Consider the following 18,451-nt stretch of genomic DNA (forward strand, 5'->3'; position numbering starts at 1 on the left):
CTGGTAATAATTCTATAATAAGAACCTCTCTTGAATTTCTCCTTTCATCGTCAGTAAATGATTCAGGATAAAAAATTATTCTCATTAATTACTATTCCCATTACGTGATTCAGAACAAACGACCGATAAAGACGGATTTTGACCAATGAGCATTGGCCAAGCAGATAATATGGAGTTTACCGATGGAGGCACGGATCTCCTTTCATTCATCTTCAATCACTTATCTTTGCTGATCTAAAATTAGGAAAACGAGATAGACTTATCAGGGTTGTTGCTTTCATTAGGTCGATTTATACGTGTCAATTTGCATAAACAAAAGGAGATTAGGAAAGCTTCTTTGACAATTGGGACGCAACAGTTTGGGAAAGTGTAATTTCTCATATCAATAAAGTGCCACCTAGTGGAAAACAGCGTAATATCTGCACCTTTGCCGCTGAGAGGTTTCGTGCTTTTCAGATGATGCATGTATATTTTTCCATGTGGTAATACTTGAAGGTTTCTCAAGGAAAACAATAGAAGAGAAAGAGTTTAAATGAAAATATTATAGTTTTGTCCAAGAGAGGGGATTAATTGATGCTGGCTTAACTTTAAACACATCCTTTATTATATAGGCAATGCTATTAACTCTGTTTTGTCGACTTTTAATCATCTCAATTTCAGTTAGATGGGATGACTCTCAGCTATCTGCAAATCCTACACGAAATGCCTTCATTATCTCTCAATGCTGTCCCTGATTGTCAAGAAGGCCACTACAGGGTCATGGTTACAAACTGTAGGACATGGTGGGAATGATTTCTAGATTCTACAGAAATCGATGGTTTTAGCATAAAGGATATGAGATACAACAAAGGCTGTATGTACATTTCTCAAGGGGCAATGAATGCGCAATGTTATGTGAGGAATATATCACCTTTATTAGACTTACTATTCCTGGATAAAAATGTGCAACAATCTAATGTAATAAAATACACGTTTTCATTTGAAATAGAGTCGACCACTATCAGTCTGGGGTCTTTTTACGCGCAATTAAATGTCCTTCTATTGAACCATTTGACATACCAGCCCACGCACTGTCACTCTTCTCCAGACAGTTTTCAAATAAATATTATTCACCCGAGAATAAACACAGGCTATTGGGCCCCACTCATGAGTCATGTCCAGCAAAAGGCTACATAGGTTTTTGAAAATTACCAAATCTGAATTATCAATAACCTAATGAAGCAAACATCACTGTTGAATCAGCAAACATGAGCCAGAAACTGATGTTTCTAGCCTGAGTGACTATCCAAAAGGAATAATTATCATGGAAACTTTGACTGGCCCGATAGTCTATCTTATGGCCAGACAGTATTAGGCTACAATACATATGGACAAAAGAAAAATGCATATCTTGGCTTTTGGCCACCATGACCAACCATGTAGGCTACAGTACGTCGAACCTATCATTCCAAAACCGAGTCCCCGATCAACTTGGAAATAATGCACCGGTAATAATGCAAGTGAATTACAGAGAACTAAAACATGTCATTTTCACTCACCTTCTTCCGGGGCTGCCATTTCATCATATTTGTAAACCAAAAATGTACAACATCAAGATATTATATACGAGGAAAATGTTGATTCAAGGGAATTCCAACAGCAAGTCATGCTGCTTCTTGACTTCCCTCAATTTTGCAGCATATTTTCTCCAAAAAGCGGCGCATAATATGCGATGCGAGGTTCAACGTCAAATCGGGAGAGATGGCACGCGATAGCCCCGTTTAATCCAAATAATGGAATGGAGCAGAATACGTTTGTCTAACTTATTGAATGTCCCGGTTTTCAGTTCAAACGTTTTGTATAAATAAGACTATGGGTAACAGTGCGTAAAATCCACAACTACAAGTCCGAGATGCGCCACCAGCCCTGTACAGTCTGTCTGTCCGCTAGATCACTCCGCTGTCTTTTAGCATGGGTTTCGAAGATATCCAGTTAGGTTGACTGCTGGGAAATTAATTCTTAAACTTTTTGTCAACCTCCACGTCGTCCGTGCATTACAAAACCGTTAGTCTGACACCAAATAGAAACACAAGTCCAACGTTTTTGTGGGTTTATCCCACCGAAAAACGTGTATATCCAAAATGTTGACAAAACACAGAAACATATGACAACTGTTGTTGATCCCTTTTCTAACGGTTAAAAAAAATGTGCTATGTCAAGCAAAAGTCAATGCCAAAACCAGATCACCACCGTGAAAGTGCGACATACATGGCGCAAAAGAAAGTCACAGGAGGGGTGAACAGAAAAAAAAAATCCCTGGAATTTCTGTGCGAGGCGCTGGAAGGATATCCTGCAACAGCAACAAACGGGACTACACAACTCTAATGACTTCCTTCCCTGCTCCTTCGCGCTCGGGCATTGCATAGCTCAGAGTTGGAACAGAACCCGAGCAGCGCAGGAACGAGCCGGCGGGGTCATAGTGCCGTCGACTCTGAAGCGCGCGCACCGAGGGTAAAGGCGATGTGGCCAGAGAAAAGACTCCAGAGCAGAGCCAACACTGCACTCATACAATGGCCCCCAGGAAGGTATGGTAGAAAGCCGCAACAGTGGAGGAGTGGAACTCGAGCAATACAATGTGAAAGTGGACAACAATACATTTCCTCATGATAAACATGAGGTCAAAACCTTTGCCACAACACCAACAGTTTGATGTTATTCTATACAAAAAAAAACATAGACTGCATACACATTCATTCACAGATAATGGGTGGTCAACTCTTTGCTGTTGTGCTGCACAAAGAGGTAGGCCTGCTATAATCCCCCTTCAAAGAAGGTAGAGAAGTGACAGAAGGAGACACCTGATTAGCAGCTTTCTATAAGCCTCCAGCACCTTTCAAGGTATATCCCCTTCACTGTTTACAGTGGCATTAATGGTCTTAAGAGATTCTAACAACACAGCTCATCTGTTCTGGCTAAATTGCCAGAACAGATTGTCCTTAGTTCCCTTTTCATTAGTGGTAAGCCTTATGGGACTGAATGACGGTACAGGCTATGAGAGTAAACACAATTCTGAAAGGACAGGTAAGATGAGTACACAAGGCCTCTGACCCATGTTTCTCTGGAGACAAGGACAGCGGACCGCTGTCCAGTGTCCATCACTCTTAGCTGCCACTTGTTTACTTTAGTGATACTGCTGTCAGATATAGCTTATGCTTTTTAGCTGCCTGCCAAGCTTTTTGTTTCCGGCATATTTGGCCACAGACCGGTGATAGAAATCACACTGGCAGATAAGTGCTACAATTTTCCCAGTCTTGATAATGAAATTCTTATCGCTTGTAATCTTGGTGGGTTGGAGAAAAAAAAAGTTAAATGAGAGAGCCTGGTATTTCTGGGAAGAACCCACCCACTCCTACTGCACCCCACCACTGCAAACTGGCAAAAGCTTCAAAGCAGAACAACTCTCCAGTATCTGAACAGCCCCAGTAGGTTTGACCTGGGCTGACACTGAGGGGATGGTCAGAGGTACTGACACGCCATCTGACTGAACAGAATGGGACCAGGAAGCATCAATATGGTGATAGACAGCGTGATGGGATTGGTGTAATCAAAATCAATTTTAACTTTCTCTGACTTAATGTGTACCATCTCCCTCAGTATTTATCTTTATGTTATCTTGTTAGGATGATTTTTTTTGGTAAATTATCCTAAAAGCAGTGTCTAAATGTGCACCTATTAGGAGCTCAAATTGCATTTTTCTGGCCTGGTGTCCCTCCAGGGTCAGGGGGGTTAGCAATGCACCTAGGGGTCACCGTGACAACTAAAGACAAAAAGGAGGGGACACTATGACATATGGTCCCTGAACAAAACACTGCTGGGTATAGAGTCCAAACAGCACTTGCTAATCCACTTGGATGAACAGGAACAAAATGCAGAGTGTGACGCTGACACTATGAGCACAGCTGGCAGTGTATTTGTAACCCCTCCTTGTTGTCGCACCAGAATGACACTCTTTCCATACCTTGTATGTTGCATGTTCAAGCTCTGTGGGCAATTTAATTTAACCTTTATTTTAACAGGGAGTCTTTTACAGATGAGCCCTGTATACACGTCGATACACAGGATTACACATCAATATTCACATCAATGCACGAAAAGCAAAACACAATCATAGAAGACAAACACATTCTTCAGTAAAAAGGTCCTCAATCAGACTATTTTGAATTGCCTAGAGGCACCAATGCAACCAACTTTATAGAGCCTTGGAGATCATTCCACAAGTAAGGTGCAAAAAACCTAAGAGCAGATTTACCTAACACAGTGGAGATAGAAGGGATCTCCAGCGTCAGCCATCCCTGAGATCAGGTCTGCTAACTAGTACGTCTGTAAGTTAACAAATTAAGTAAGGTAGTCGGAAGTTTAAGCAGGAGGGCTTTATAAACAGAAAGTGTGCAATGCATCAATCAATGAGACTTCAAAGAGGGCCAGCCTACTTTCTGATACAGAATGCAGTGAAGTGTACTCAACCTATTGCCCGTAATAAAGTGTAGTTAACCAAATAGCTACCCGGACTATCTGCATGGACACTTCTTGCACTAGCTTTTTTTGACTCATCACATACGCTGTTACTACTGTTTGCTATCTGTCACTTTATTCCTAGTTATATGTACATATCTACCTCAATTACATCGTACCCATCCACTCAGTACTGGTACATTTAAAAAAAATGTAACTAGGCAAGTCAGTTAAGAACAAATTCTTATTTATAATGAAGGCCTACACCGGCCAAACCCGGACGATGCTGGGCCAATTGCCTGGATTCAAACCAGGGTGTCTGTAGTGACGCCTCTAGCACTGAGATGCAGTGCCTTAGACCGCTGCACCACTCGGGAGCCCCAAAATCTACATATTCTATATAGCCAAGTTATTGTTAATCATTGTATGTACTGTATATTATTACGTGTTTTACTTTTCTATCATTTCGCTATTTTCTTTCTGCATTGTTGGGAAGGGCCCGTAAGTAAGCCTTTCACTGTTAGTCCATACCTGCTGTTTACAAAGCATGTAACTAATAAGATTTGATATAGTGCGATATGATAAACTGTGTCTAATGGTTTCAATACAGTGACAGCTGCATTCATATAGACAATAAAACCATAGTCTATAACTGTTATGAATGTCAACAGAGAGATTTTTCTGCTATTTAATTATATAAAAAAAGCCCATTTTAATTTTTAACTTCTTAGCTAACTCATCAACATGCTTTTTGAAAGATAGCTTTTTGTCAATCCAGATACCCAGACATTTATAAGCGGGGACACGATCAATGAGGGTACCATCCAATGTAAATATGCAACAGATGCAAATTTTTATGTGATTTGGAGAATAACATATACTTGGTTTTACCTGCATTAAGTACCCATTTGAGTTCAGCAAAGGATTTCTGCAAAGCAATGAAGGCAGATTAAAGCTCAGAAAGAGCCTGTTAAACTGTGGGGGCAATAGCAAACAACAGTGTCATCTACATGTATGTTAAACATTTTTGCAGATAGACCAGCATTGTTAATAAAGATAATAAAATTACAGGACCTAAAATCGATCCCGGTGGGACACCTTTTGTAACATCAAGGAAACCTGACTTAACACCATCAGAAGAAAAACACATTGTGTCCTGTCTGTATAGTCATTTTCGAACCAATTACATGACGTTTTATTCATACCGATTGCAGACAATCTTTGAATCAATAAAGATGGATCAACAGTATCAAATAAGTCAATAAAGAGGGCAGCACAGTGCTACCTCCTATCCATACCTTTTAACACATCATTTAACACCAAGGTTGCAGCAGAGATGGTGCTATGACCCAGCCTGAAACCAGACTGGTGAACACTTACATATCATTGATAGGAAGGAACTAAGCTGAAGGTTGACTAATGATTCAACATTTTTACTAGGCAAGACAATTTCAAGATAGGGCAATAATTATTTAGGTTGGTGTGGTCACCACCTTTGTGCAGGGGAGTCCATGGGCCACCTTCCAAACCCTAGGGATACAACCTAATCAAATCCAATTTTATTGGTCACATACACATGGTTAGCAAATGTTATTTAGAGTGTAGCGAAATCGGCAGATAAAAAATGTGTCAATGACTCTGCAATCCAGGGAGAAGAAAGTTGTAGCAAGAAAGGATGAAGCTAATCAGTCCCACTTTTTTAAAACATAAATCTTAAGCAAGGCATTTAGCACATCACACGGAGAAAGTTGTTCAAATGAAATCAAAGATTCACTAGAAGTTGAATATATCTTCCATCTGGAGGCTGGGAGAGGGAAGAGCAGTCGACTTGACTGACCAGGGTTAATTAAACCACCATTTCTTTCAAATAAAAAGCCAGCCGAGATAAAATGCTGATTAAAAGCATCAGTTATCACATTTCTCTCAGTAATGACGCCCGACAGAACTTGCTTAGGCAGGAAAGGAGAGGAATTGCTCACTAGCCAAAGATATTCATTTACATTCCCAAACATAGAATGTAAATGAATATCTTTGGGTAGTGAGTGTAATAACACTGTGTTATTCTAATTACATTACAGGGATCCTACCCTATATTCATTCCACTTGTGTAATAACATAAATATCAACTCCATTGCAATTAAATTACAGTGCAATTAATAAAGTAGAATGTTCAATGTTAGTTGAGTAATTAAAACATTACTACACAGAGCAACTTACTGTCAAGCTACCCATGTTCATACTAGCCATAAATCACAAAAACATACACATATGCTTACTTTGATCAGATGCAGAGTTCATATAAAACTGACAGTCTTAACTACATGTTTCAACCATTCAGGTATTCTGAAAACGGGCATGTTACATTGTCAATAACAACCACTTCTTTCATGTATTCTCCAGAAGTGAGTTTCCAGTGGTTTTTGTTCCTGGTGGAGCCTGTCATCAGGCCTCTCCATACAGAAGCAGGCTCCCTGTGCGTGCCTCTGCTTTCCCAATCAGAGCCGCACAGGAAATCAGACTCCATCCTTCAGAGGGAAACAAAAAACCCTCTTTCATTTTCCATGAGTTGAGCTGCTTAAAAGTGTGTGCTTCCTTTTCTTGTTCTTGCCAATCAGACCCTCAAAAATGTCCCTCTACTATATGTTCTGACTGGGATGTGTGTGCAAGTTGGTGTATCTCTTTTTCAGTGTGCGTGTGGATGAGAGAGAGAAATAGAGAGAGTGCATCACCCAGATGACAGTAACAGAGGTGGTTTGGCAAAAATGAAAAGAAAATTGTCAAAAGAGGGAAATAAAATAAACTTGGGAGTAGCAGGCAGCCCTCAGATAACTATCCTGCATGTCTCAGTGTCATTTATGTCCACTTAGGTAGCCAGGCTCCTGTTCATAAGTCAGGACACTGCAGAGCCTAACTATCTGACGCACATTTCAATCAACAGAGCTCTTTTAATTAGCTAGCTGATGTTTCCAGGCGGTAAATGCCATGGTAAGAGCATTGAGATACATATGCCCCTGCCACACACAAACACACATTCTGCCTGAGTTCCAAGGCACCATTAAAATGAGTAGTTGTGTATAATATATACAGGATCCTCTCGGTGAAGGGGAAAGGGTAATGGGATGACTATAGGAGGAGTAGGTCATTGAAACCCATGAGAGAGGAGAAGCTTTTCTAAGAGAGGCATATATTTACAACTACAGTATTCGTCTCTCACCACATGCTCTAATTACGCTAGTTATTCCGTTTTTCTTAATCAATAATTCAGGATACAATAAGTGCTTCGTAATCTCTTTTTCAATCTTTGTATGATTTCGGAAAAATGCTCAAGGATTAAAGTGAAATCTTTTACATCTAGAATCTAGGATAACTGGGCTGGCAACTTTGTCTCAGAGCATTTTGTAATATTATGTACGTAAATATGCAGCACTCCATTTAAAATGATATGTTACATTTAGTATGGTATGTATTAATTTGTGGATATCCATTACCAAATTGTATGATATGTTACGAATTCTAGCTAGGTGTTAGGTGGCTGATGTTAGTTAGCTGGCTAATGTTAGCTAGAATAGGGTTTAGGGTTAAGTTTAGGAGTTAGGTTAAAGGGTTAGAGTTAGGTTCCCCTAGCTAAAATGGTTAAGGTTAGGGGTAAGGTTAGGGTAAGGGTTAGCTAACATACTAAGTAGTTGCAAAGTAGCTAAATAGTAGTAAGTAGTAGAAAAGTTGCTAATGACCTAAAATGCTAAAGTTGTCCTTGATGAGATTTGAATTCACAACCTTTGGATTGCTAGACATTTGCGTTATACATTCGGTTAAAGGGTTAGCTAAAAGGGTTGAGGTTAGGGGAAGGGTTAGCTAAAAGGGTTGAGGTTAGGGGAAGGGTTAGCTAACATACTAAGAAGTTGCAATTTAGCTAAAAAGTTGTAAGTAGTTAAAAAGTTGCTAATTACCTAAAATGCCAAAGTTGTCTGTGATGAGATTCGAACTGGCAACTTTTCGATTGCTAGACGTTTACATTGACATTTTAGTAATGTAGCAGACGCTCTTATCCAGAGCACCTTACAGTAAGGAGTGAATGCATACATTTTCGTGCTGGTCCCCCGTGGTAATCAAACCCACAACCCTGGCATTGCAAGCGCCATGCTCTACCAACTGTTCTTGTTATACATTTGGTTAAAAGGTTAGGGTTAGGGGAAGGGTTAGCTAAAAGGGTTACGGTTAGGGGAAGGGTTAGCTAACAGAGTTATGGTTAGGGAAAAGGGGAGGGTTAGCTAAGTAGTTGCAATGTACAGTTGGAAGTCGGAAGTTTACATACACTTAGGTTGGAGTCATAAAAACTAATTTTTCAACCACTCCACAAATTTCTTGTTAACAAACTATAGTTTTGGCAAGTTGGTTAGGACATCTACTTTGTGCATGACACAAGTAATTTTTCCAACAATTGTTTACAGACAGATTATTTCACTTATAATTCACTGTATCACAATTCCAGTGGGTCAGAAGTTTACATACACCTTACAGTAAAATTCCAGAAAATTACAGAAATTATGTCATGGCTTTAGAAGCTTCTGATAGGCTAATTGACATCATTTGAGTCAATTGGTTGTGTACCTGTTGATGTATTTCAAGGCCTACCTTAAAACTCAGTGCCTCTTTGCTTGACATCATGGGAAAATCAAAAGACATCAGCCAAGACCTCAGAAAAGAAAATGTAGACCTCCACAAGTCTGGTTCATCCTTGGGAGCAATTTTCAAATGGCTGAAGGTACCACGTTCACCTGTACAAACAATAGTATGCAAGTATAAACACCATGGGACCACGCAGCTGTCATACTGCTCAGGAAGGAGACTCGTTCTGTCTCCTAGAGATGAACGTACTTTGGTGCGAAAAGTGCAAATCAATCCCAGAACAACAGCAAAGGACCTTGTGAAGATGCTGGAGGAAACAGGTACAAATGTATCTCTATCCACAGTAAAATGAGTCCTATATCGACATAATCTTAAAGGTCCCTCAGCAAGGAAGAAGCCACTGCTCCAAAACCGCCATAAAAAAGCCAGACTACAGTTTGCAACTGCACATGGGGACAAAGATCATATTTTTTGGAGAAATGTCCTCTGGTCTGATGAACAAAAATATAACTGTTTGACCATAATGACCATTGTTATGTTTGGAGGGAAAAGGGGGCAAGACGGAGTACACCATCCCAGCCGTGAAGCACGGGGGTGGCAGCATCATGTTGTGGGGGTGCTTTGCTTTAGGAGGGACTGGTGCACTTCACAAAATAGATGGCTTCATGAGGAAAGAAAATTATAAGGAAATATTGAAGCAACATCTCAAGACATCAGTCAGGAAGTTAAAGCTTGGTAGCAAATGGGTCTTCCAAATGGACAATGACCGCAAGCATACTTCCAAAGTTGTGGCAAAATGGCTTAAGGACAACAAAGTCAAGGTATTGGAGTGGCCATCACAAAGCCCTGACCTCAATCCTATAGAAAATGTGGGGGCAGAACTGAAAAAGCATGCACGAGCAAGGAGGCCTACCAACCTGACTCAGTTACACCAACTCTGTCAGGAGGAATGGGCCAAAATTCACCCAACTTATTGTGGGAAGCTTGTGGAAGGCTACCCGAAACGTTTGACTCAATAAACAATTTAAAGGCAATGCTACCAAATACTAATAGAGTGTATGTAAACTTCTGACCCACTGGGAATGTGATGAAATAAATAAAAGCTGAAATAAATCATTCTCTCTACTATTATTCTGACATTTCACATTCTTAAAATAAAGTGGTGATCCTAACTGAGCTAAGACAGGGTATTTTTACTAGGCTTAAATGTCAGGAATTGTGAGAAACTGAGTTTAAATATATTTGGTTAAAGTGTATGTAAACTTCCAACTTCAACTGTATCTAAAAAGTAGTAAGTAGTTGAAAAGTTGCTATTTACCTCAAATTGTCCATGATGAGATTTGGACTCGCAACCTTCGGATTGCTAGACGTTCGAGTTATACGCCCACCCATCCAACCAAAGACTACTTTCATTTTTGCCTTAACCATCTGTCTTATGTAACCGCCAAACCTCACATATCATACTAATTTGAGCGTCCCGGAAAAACATTTACTATGTTACCTATAGCCTATGAGACCAGGCTGGGGCTAGCTATACCACTGCAGCCACACTTCACAAATGTTGATGAGAGTCCACAGATGAGCACCATAGCACCAGAAGATGAACATTCATCACACAATATGTTACAGTAGCATCTTTAAGAGTGTGAGGCCTATTATTGATGGGAAGTCTTCAGACACTCAATTCATAAAAAGTCAATTTATATATGAAAATATAATTTAGGGCCTTTGATAGATTGTTTCTGCTTTAAATATGAGGGATTGGTTTGAATTGGTTTTGAAATGCCAAACAATAACATACTAATAAAAGCATTAGCCGGCGATGTCACCCAACCCACTCTCTTGTGCCATACATCACCACAAACAAATAACCCTCATCACCATTCATTCTAAAAGGTTCCTCTTTGAAGTGTGCTTCATTCTTCTGATGACGTTGTGTCAGGATTTTGCCCCGCGGGGACTTTGTGAGAGGGGTGTGCATGTGTGTCTTAGTGGTGTTGGGTGTTGATTAAGTGTCTGGTGCCCGAGGGGGGATAATGAGAGCTTCTAATTAATGAGGCAGAGCATATCTCAGAGTTACAGGGTCCTATCTGCAGAGAGAAACTATTCTCTCTCTCTAAACACACACATTAAACACACACACACACAATCTTCCTAGCCTCTCAGTGGGGTTCTTCCTCAGCAGCACTGGCCCTGCAGGGAATCCCAGCTGGGACCGTGTCAGTCCAGAGCCCATCCCTGATAAGTGTCCTCTAATAGGGATGGATGGAGGTTAGCATGCCCCTACTGTGATGAGGCCAGGCTCAGTGATCACCCAACAAGCCCCCAGTCAGGGCGGCAGAGATGGCCTCCTTGGGTCTTTTCCCCAGAGAGCCAAGAGGAGCAGTATGGTGCCACTTTGCATGTAACCCATAACACCAACAAATACTACGTAGGGTGAGGGAGGGAGGAAGGCGGTAGGGTCAGCTTACGATGGGGTTTAGGGGGCTCACAGATTCCATATTGCACATCAGTCAGCTATCCTATACATCCTCCCAGCTAGAACAAACAGCAGTTTCTCCAGGCTAAAGCCCACCCCAGGCACTCCCTTCCAGGTTAGAGCATCACAGGGACTAAGTGATTCCCTTTCAACATCCCAGCACGCTCTAAAGCTCATACTCATTCTCTAAGTATGTGACATACAAGCCAGTCTTATAGCTCAGTACCAAACCGACTCCCTCGCTCAGAGACGCCTGGTGAGAGAACTGTGAGCGCCGGAAAGACCATCAGATCTGTGGAATCTGACCCGCCTTAACTCAGGTGTACTTCAAGGCGAAGCCTGTTGTCATTAGATTACAAACACAGTGTTATAGACTGTGTATGTGTGTGTGTGTGTGTGTGTCACTGAGCTAGCATGAATCATTCCATTTCTATGATCAAAACATCAGCAGCCCTGCTAACAAGACAACTCCAGATGTTTTAAAGCCAAGAGCGTTAATTCTAATCAGCCCGTGTGATATTAAACAGAAGTATTTAAACATCTCCTCCTCACAAGAGACGCTCCAGCGTTTAATTTGTCTCACTTCAGCGAGTCTACCACTCATTCTGCTAAAGACATATTATAATATCTTTCTTCTTTATCTATCCTCTCTCCCAACTCGTTCTTTTCCACCCAATTACTGTAATGAAGAAAGGCTTGTTTATCCACCCAAGTGGCTGCAATCCAGAGTTATGCAAAGACGCTATGCAAAGAGAGGGACCTTCAGAGCTGTGTTTAATCATTCAGCGGGCTTGGACATGGATGAAACGGGCTCTGGCATATTGTTTAAATCAGGGCAGCAGTTTAAGAGGCGCTGGGGTTTGACGTCTGCGGCAGGATCAATAATAACAGCACTGTCGCACACAGTGACGCGTGGGAGAGAGATCCTGTGTGGTCCTCCACAGAATCAAATCCACAGAGAGATGGAACAAGACAAGCATTCACAACATCAGCGGGCAGAGAGAGAGAGTGTGTGTTTCTTTGTGTCTACTCTTTTGACAAAGTGTATGTGTCTCTGAGCACAAATACACACGCATGGCTTTGGTCAGACCCACCCTTCTCAGTCCCTCAGTTAGTAAACCCCAAACCAAAATCATGCCTCCCCTTTTCAATTACCTTTCCTCCCTCCATCTCCACCGCACCAAATGTAAAGTCTCCCACAGTCCCCTCTTTCATACTCTCTCTCATGTCAAACAGACTGCTTTCTCTGCACTGAGACACACACAGAGAAAGAGACCGAGAGAGACCGAGATACAGAGAGAGAGAGAGAGAGACTGAGATACACACAGAGAGAGAGAGAGACTGAGATACACACACAGAGAGAAAGAGACTGAGATACAGAGAGCGAGAGAGAGAGAGAGACTGAGATACAGAGAGAGAAAGAGAGAGAGAGAGAGAGAGACTGAGATACAGAGAGAGAGAGAGAGAGAGAGAGACTGAGATACACACAGAGAGAGAGAGAGACTGAGATGCACACACAGAGAGAAAGAGACTGAGATACAGAGAGCGAGAGAGAGAGAGAGAGACTGAGATACAGAGAGAGAAATAGAGAGAGATAGAAAGACAGATACAGAGAGAGAGAGAGAGAGAGATATATGAAGAGAGAGAGAGAGAGAATGAGAGAGATAGAGAATGAGAGAGAGAGAGAGAGAGAGAGACTGAGATACCGAGAGAGAGAGAGAGAGAGATTGAGATACAGAGAGAGAGAGACCGAGATACAGAGAGAGAGAGAGAGAGAGAGAGAGACTGAGATACTGAGAGAGAGAGAGAGAGAGAGAGAGACAGAGAGAGAGAGAGAGAGAGAGACTGAGATACAGAGAGAGAGAGAGAGAGAGAGAGAGACCGAGATACAGAGAGAGAGGCAGAGCGAGAGAGAAAACTGAGCTGCACTTCCTAACCTCCTGCCCAATGTTGGACCATATTAGAGATATATGGACCATATATATATATATATATATATATATATATATATATAAAATATGACATTTGTAATGTCTTTATTGTTTTGAAACTTCTGTATGTGTAATGTTTAATGTACATTTGTATTGTTTATTTCACTTTTGTATATTATCTACCTCACTTGCTTTGGCAATGTTAACATATGTTTCCCATGCCAATAAAGCCCCTTGAATTGAATTGACAGAGAGAATGAAACTAATAATAGATTTAAGCCATAATACTGTATCGTATTAGTGATCTTTAATACTGAGCACTGGAGTTGATGGAGACTACAATGGAAATTGAATTAAATCAAATGAGTAAAAGTATGTTTTAATGTGCTAATGAAACACAGATATCAACTCACGCTGAGCAATAGCAAACAACTGGCAATATTTTCCTTTATATTTTCGGCACAGACTAGCTCCCTCTACCTCTTCCTCTATCGCTCCCTCTACTGCTACCTCTGCCTCTATCGCTCCCTCTAGCTCTGCCTCTACCGCTAACTCTGCCTCTATCGCGCCCTCTACTGCTACCTCTGCCTCTATCGCTCCCTCTACTGCTACCTCTGCCTCTATCACTCCCTCTAGCTCAGCCTCTACCGCTACCTCTGCCTCTATCGCGCCCTCTACTGCTACCTCTGCCTCTATCGCTCCCACTACCGCTACCTCTGCCTCTACCGGTACCTCTGCCTCTATCGCTCCTTCTACCTCTGCCTCTATCGCTCCCTCTATCGGTACCTCTGCCTCTACCGATCCCTCTACCGGTACCTCTGCCTCTATCACTCCCTCTAGCTCTACCTCTGTCTCTATCGCTCCCTCTAGCTCTGCCTCTATCGCTCCCTCTACCGCTACCTCTGCCTCTATCGCTCCCTCTACCGCTACCTCTGCCTCTATCACTCCCTCTACCGGTACCTCTCCCCTACCGCTCCCTCTACTGGTACCTCTGCCTCTATCGCTCCCTCTAGCTCTACCTCTGCCTCTACCGCTCCCTCTACTGGTACCTCTGCCTCTATCGCTCCCTCTATCGCTCCCTCTGCCTCTATCGCCCCTTCTACAGCTACATCTGCCTCTATCGCTCCTCTACCTCTATTGCTCCCTCTATCGCTCCCTCTAGCTCTGCCTCTGCCAATATCGCTCCCTCTACCGGTACCTCTGCCTCTATCGCTCCCTCTACCACTACCCCTGCCTCTATCGCTCCCTCTAGCTCTGCCTCTGCCAATATCGCTCCCTCTACCACTACCCCTGCCTCTATCGCTCCCTCTACCACTACCCCTGCCTCTATCGCTCCCTCTACCACTACCCCTGCCTCTATCGCTCTCTCTACCGCTACCTCCTCCTCTATCGCTCCCTCTACCACTACCCCTGCCTCTATCGCTCCCTCTAGCTCTACCTCTGCCCCTACCGCTCCCTCTACCGCTACCTCTGCCTCTATCAATCTCTCTACCGCTCCCTCTGCCTCTATCGCTACTTCTGCCTCTATCACTCCTTCTACCGCTACCTCTATCACTACCTCTAGCTCTACCTGTACCTCTACCTCTACTAACTCAGGTTGTGATTCTTGTTCTGAAGGAATTAGTGGAACCCCTTAAATCCCTGCTGTCTACAGATCAAAGGGTTAAAGCAGGATTAGGATTAATCAGATTTAGTAGAACAGGTGTTAATCCCTTAAATTAGGCATGTACTGGTGGGCCCCAGGCTCTGGTTGCAGACACTCCTCTCTTTCATCTCAACACCTTGTTTTACTTTTCTAACAGAGGGGAAAGCTGAGAACCATTCCAGAGCACCGTCGTCACAATGCAGGCATTAAATGTCGTCTCTCACACTGAACACCGTCATGACAGGTGCTTCTGTCTTATTGGCACCGCGACGCATGGCTGCTCTATGCGCATGCCATCGTGTTCCTGAGCATACACAGCTGCGCTCCTCACATCCTACAGAGCAGGGTATGTTGTGTGATTTGTGCTGTGTGATTTGTGCTCTTTATTAAAAGTCTGTTTACAGTGTTTTCTCTGGCAGGGTGCAGTGCATACTTCATGAGAGCTAAAATGGGCCTATCCCATTGATGATTATCACATAGAGGCATGCTAACTCGTAAAACACGGGAGAGAAAACAGAGGGGGTTTGAGACTACTCCACTGACAGACAGGAACGCTATAGTCCTTTCCTCTTCAATACACACACAGACACAGACACACACACACACACACACACACACACAGCCCTACTGCTCTGGTGTGGTCTCCACAGCCTTGCCACAGCCTTGCCTTTTCTCATCGTATTATTGTCATCCCACGCCTCAGACCAGACCAGCGTTGAGAGCCCTGCTCTATTTCCTCCCTCCCCCAGCACCACATAAACCATGATTAAAGTGGTGGGAGAGAACTGTGGCACAAAAACGAATAACAACACCTGTGATGGAAAGCAAAATCGCTTATTCTGCCATTAACCAATTCTGTATGAATGTATGAGCTTCTCACTGACTTTTAAACTTCTCCCCTTTTTATTCACCCATCTTTTAATTCAACCATATGAAGCTAAATCCAGCTAATTAGCGGTTTGACAAGAGAAGTTGAACTGGTGCAGCCCCTCCCCACAGAGCTCCTGTCTGTCTGACTCTGCACTGCACACTCCTTCCAGCATGCTTCCTGCCTGCCACAGGAACCATCTTGGCCACTGCAGTGCTTGCCCCCCGGTCCCAGTCTGTTGTCCCAGTCTAGGAGCTGCTAGGAGCTGCTGCCATCTGGCTGGGCTGGTAACAGCCGGCCTCCTCGCTCTCCCCTACTGGCCTGCTGAACACAGGAAGACAACCCAGGGAAGGTCACACTGTGATATGGAAGAACACAAAGTATAGTAACAATACCTAGAAACAGTGGAGGCACAGAGGCATGGATATATAGACCAATGGATAAGGGTGTGAGAGAGAAAGAGAGAAGGGAGAGAGGAGGAGAAAGGACTAGAGAGGAGAGAGGAGGAGAGAGGAGGAGAGAGGAGGAGAGAGGAGGAGATGAGGAGAGGAGGAGAGGAGGAGAGGAGGAGAGAGGAGGAGATAGGAGAGAGGAGGAGAGAGGAGAGAGGAGGAGAGGAGGAGAGAGGAGAGAGGAGAGAAGGAGAGAGGAGGAGAGGAGGAGAGAGAAAGAGAAAAGGGATAGAGGAGGAGAGAGGAGAGAGGAGGAGAGAGGAAGGGAGAGGAGGAGAGAGGAGGAGAGAGAAAGAGAGGAGGAGAGAGGAGAGAGGAGGAGAGAGGAGAGAAGGGAGAGAGGAGGAGAGAGGAGGAGAGAAGGGAGAGAGGAGAGGAGGAGAGAGGAGAGAGGAGGAGAGAAGGGAGAGAGGAGGAGAGGAGGAGAGAGAAGGGAGAGAGGAGGAGAGGGAAAAGGACAGTGCTTTGCTTTGGCTGCCACCCTCAACAGGACACAATGACCATACTTTCCTTTCCCTCCATGGTGCGGACATGGGGGTGTGCATGTGTGTGTTCATGTGCACAATTCTGCTCTTCACAAACAGATCCTGACAGCTCACAGCTGGAATGAAAGTACCATGTACCCACAATTCAGGAGTAATTCCCAGAACCAAGGCCGGATGGGCATCCACAGGAGATGACCGCTCTGGAAGGTCAACAGAAGGTTGTAGAACAACAGACTGGCTCGTATATAGCCTAGAACAAGCCACAGGGGTTTAACTAGTAGACAGCACAAGCCACAGTGGTTTAACTAGTTTAGAGAACAAGCAAGATTGCAGTGTTTTCCATAAGCGCTGTCTGTCAACTAAATAGCTGAGAACAGACTCATTGTCAGCAAGCTACTTTTTCCACTTGATTCATTTACTAGGCTTCTTTTCATTTAAAAGTTTAAATTCACTAGTCAGAAAAGTCTGTGTAGCCTTCTCCCGCTAGAATGAACGATATGCATCTTCTAGTGATCTATTGACAGGGCAGGCGCCTGTCAGTCACAAAGCAATGATGACAGGAATACAGTGCTGGTTTGTCAGTCTGCTGTCTGTCCTGCCTCTCTGTACTGGTGTTATTTTTGTGCGCTCTGGTTGGGTGCAGTCAAATTTATGTTCACGGAGGAGGGAGAGCATGATGCTTCTTCATCGTCTCCTGTGATTGAATTTACACGTCCCATGTAATGTAAGTGGTAACGATAAGTTGAAATCCACTTAATTACTGTTTTGTGGCACATTCATTTATTTTGTTTTGCGTGTTTCATGGGCCTACTATAGCCAGCCATGGAGTCGGGGCACATAGGTTATTTACTATGCTTTGATTGACGACCAAACACTAATTTATGACTCATTTATAAAAGGTGTCGAACTGAATTAATAAAGTCAATATCCTATATCTCTTTGCTATTCATAAATCATACAACTGATATCACATCAGGAAAAGCAAACCAAAAATCTTGTTTTTATTTTCCTAGGATTCAAAGCCCATGTTGAAAATTGTGAGTGGCTGCTGAAGTGACTTGTCAGTGTAGCCTAGTAATGTTTGTGATGGAACAGCTCTTTTTGAACGGTTCCTTTAGGTGAACGGAACTGAATCGCATCGGTGAGAGAGCCGTTCATTTGACTCCCTAATACTGGTAAGCTACTACTGCTTTTTGGTGATTATCTGCAGAAAAATGAGGGAAACGTTCCATGAAAATGTTGCAGGAACAATAGGTAGTGGAGAGAGAATCTCATTCTTGTCCAAAATAAATTCTAATTAAACAGCATGAAGGTTACAAAAGGTTATGTCATGATATTTACCAGTGTTGTGTTTGAAACCAACACCGGAGCAAATCGAGTCTGAATCAAGACCAAGACCGGAGGAGGGGTGAGACCAAGTAAAGACCGAGACCGGGAGGGGTGAGACCAAGTAAAGACCGAGACCGGAGCAAAT

The 18,451-nt window shown here is 43.0% G+C and overlaps 1 protein-coding gene across 3 annotated transcripts in view; it reads right to left on the reverse strand.

Annotated features, from left to right (window-relative positions):
* The window catches only part of LOC110526490 (tetratricopeptide repeat protein 28), a 328,173-nt gene that overhangs the window by 195,960 nt on the left and 113,762 nt on the right, over nucleotides 1-18,451 (reverse strand). Inside the window, exon 1 of one of the 3 annotated variants that reach the window (XM_036979791.1) lies at nucleotides 1,539-2,438. The exons of the other annotated variants lie outside the window; for them this stretch is intronic. Within the exon in view, the coding sequence (XP_036835686.1) occupies nucleotides 1,539-1,565 (27 nt within the window). The 5' untranslated portion in view covers nucleotides 1,566-2,438. Of the gene's footprint in view, nucleotides 1-1,538; nucleotides 2,439-18,451 lie in introns of those variants that run through there. 3 annotated transcript variants of the gene reach the window in all.

Source organism: Oncorhynchus mykiss, chromosome 6, assembly GCF_013265735.2.
Source record: "Oncorhynchus mykiss isolate Arlee chromosome 6, USDA_OmykA_1.1, whole genome shotgun sequence".
NCBI classification, from domain to species: Eukaryota; Metazoa; Chordata; class Actinopteri; order Salmoniformes; family Salmonidae; genus Oncorhynchus; species Oncorhynchus mykiss.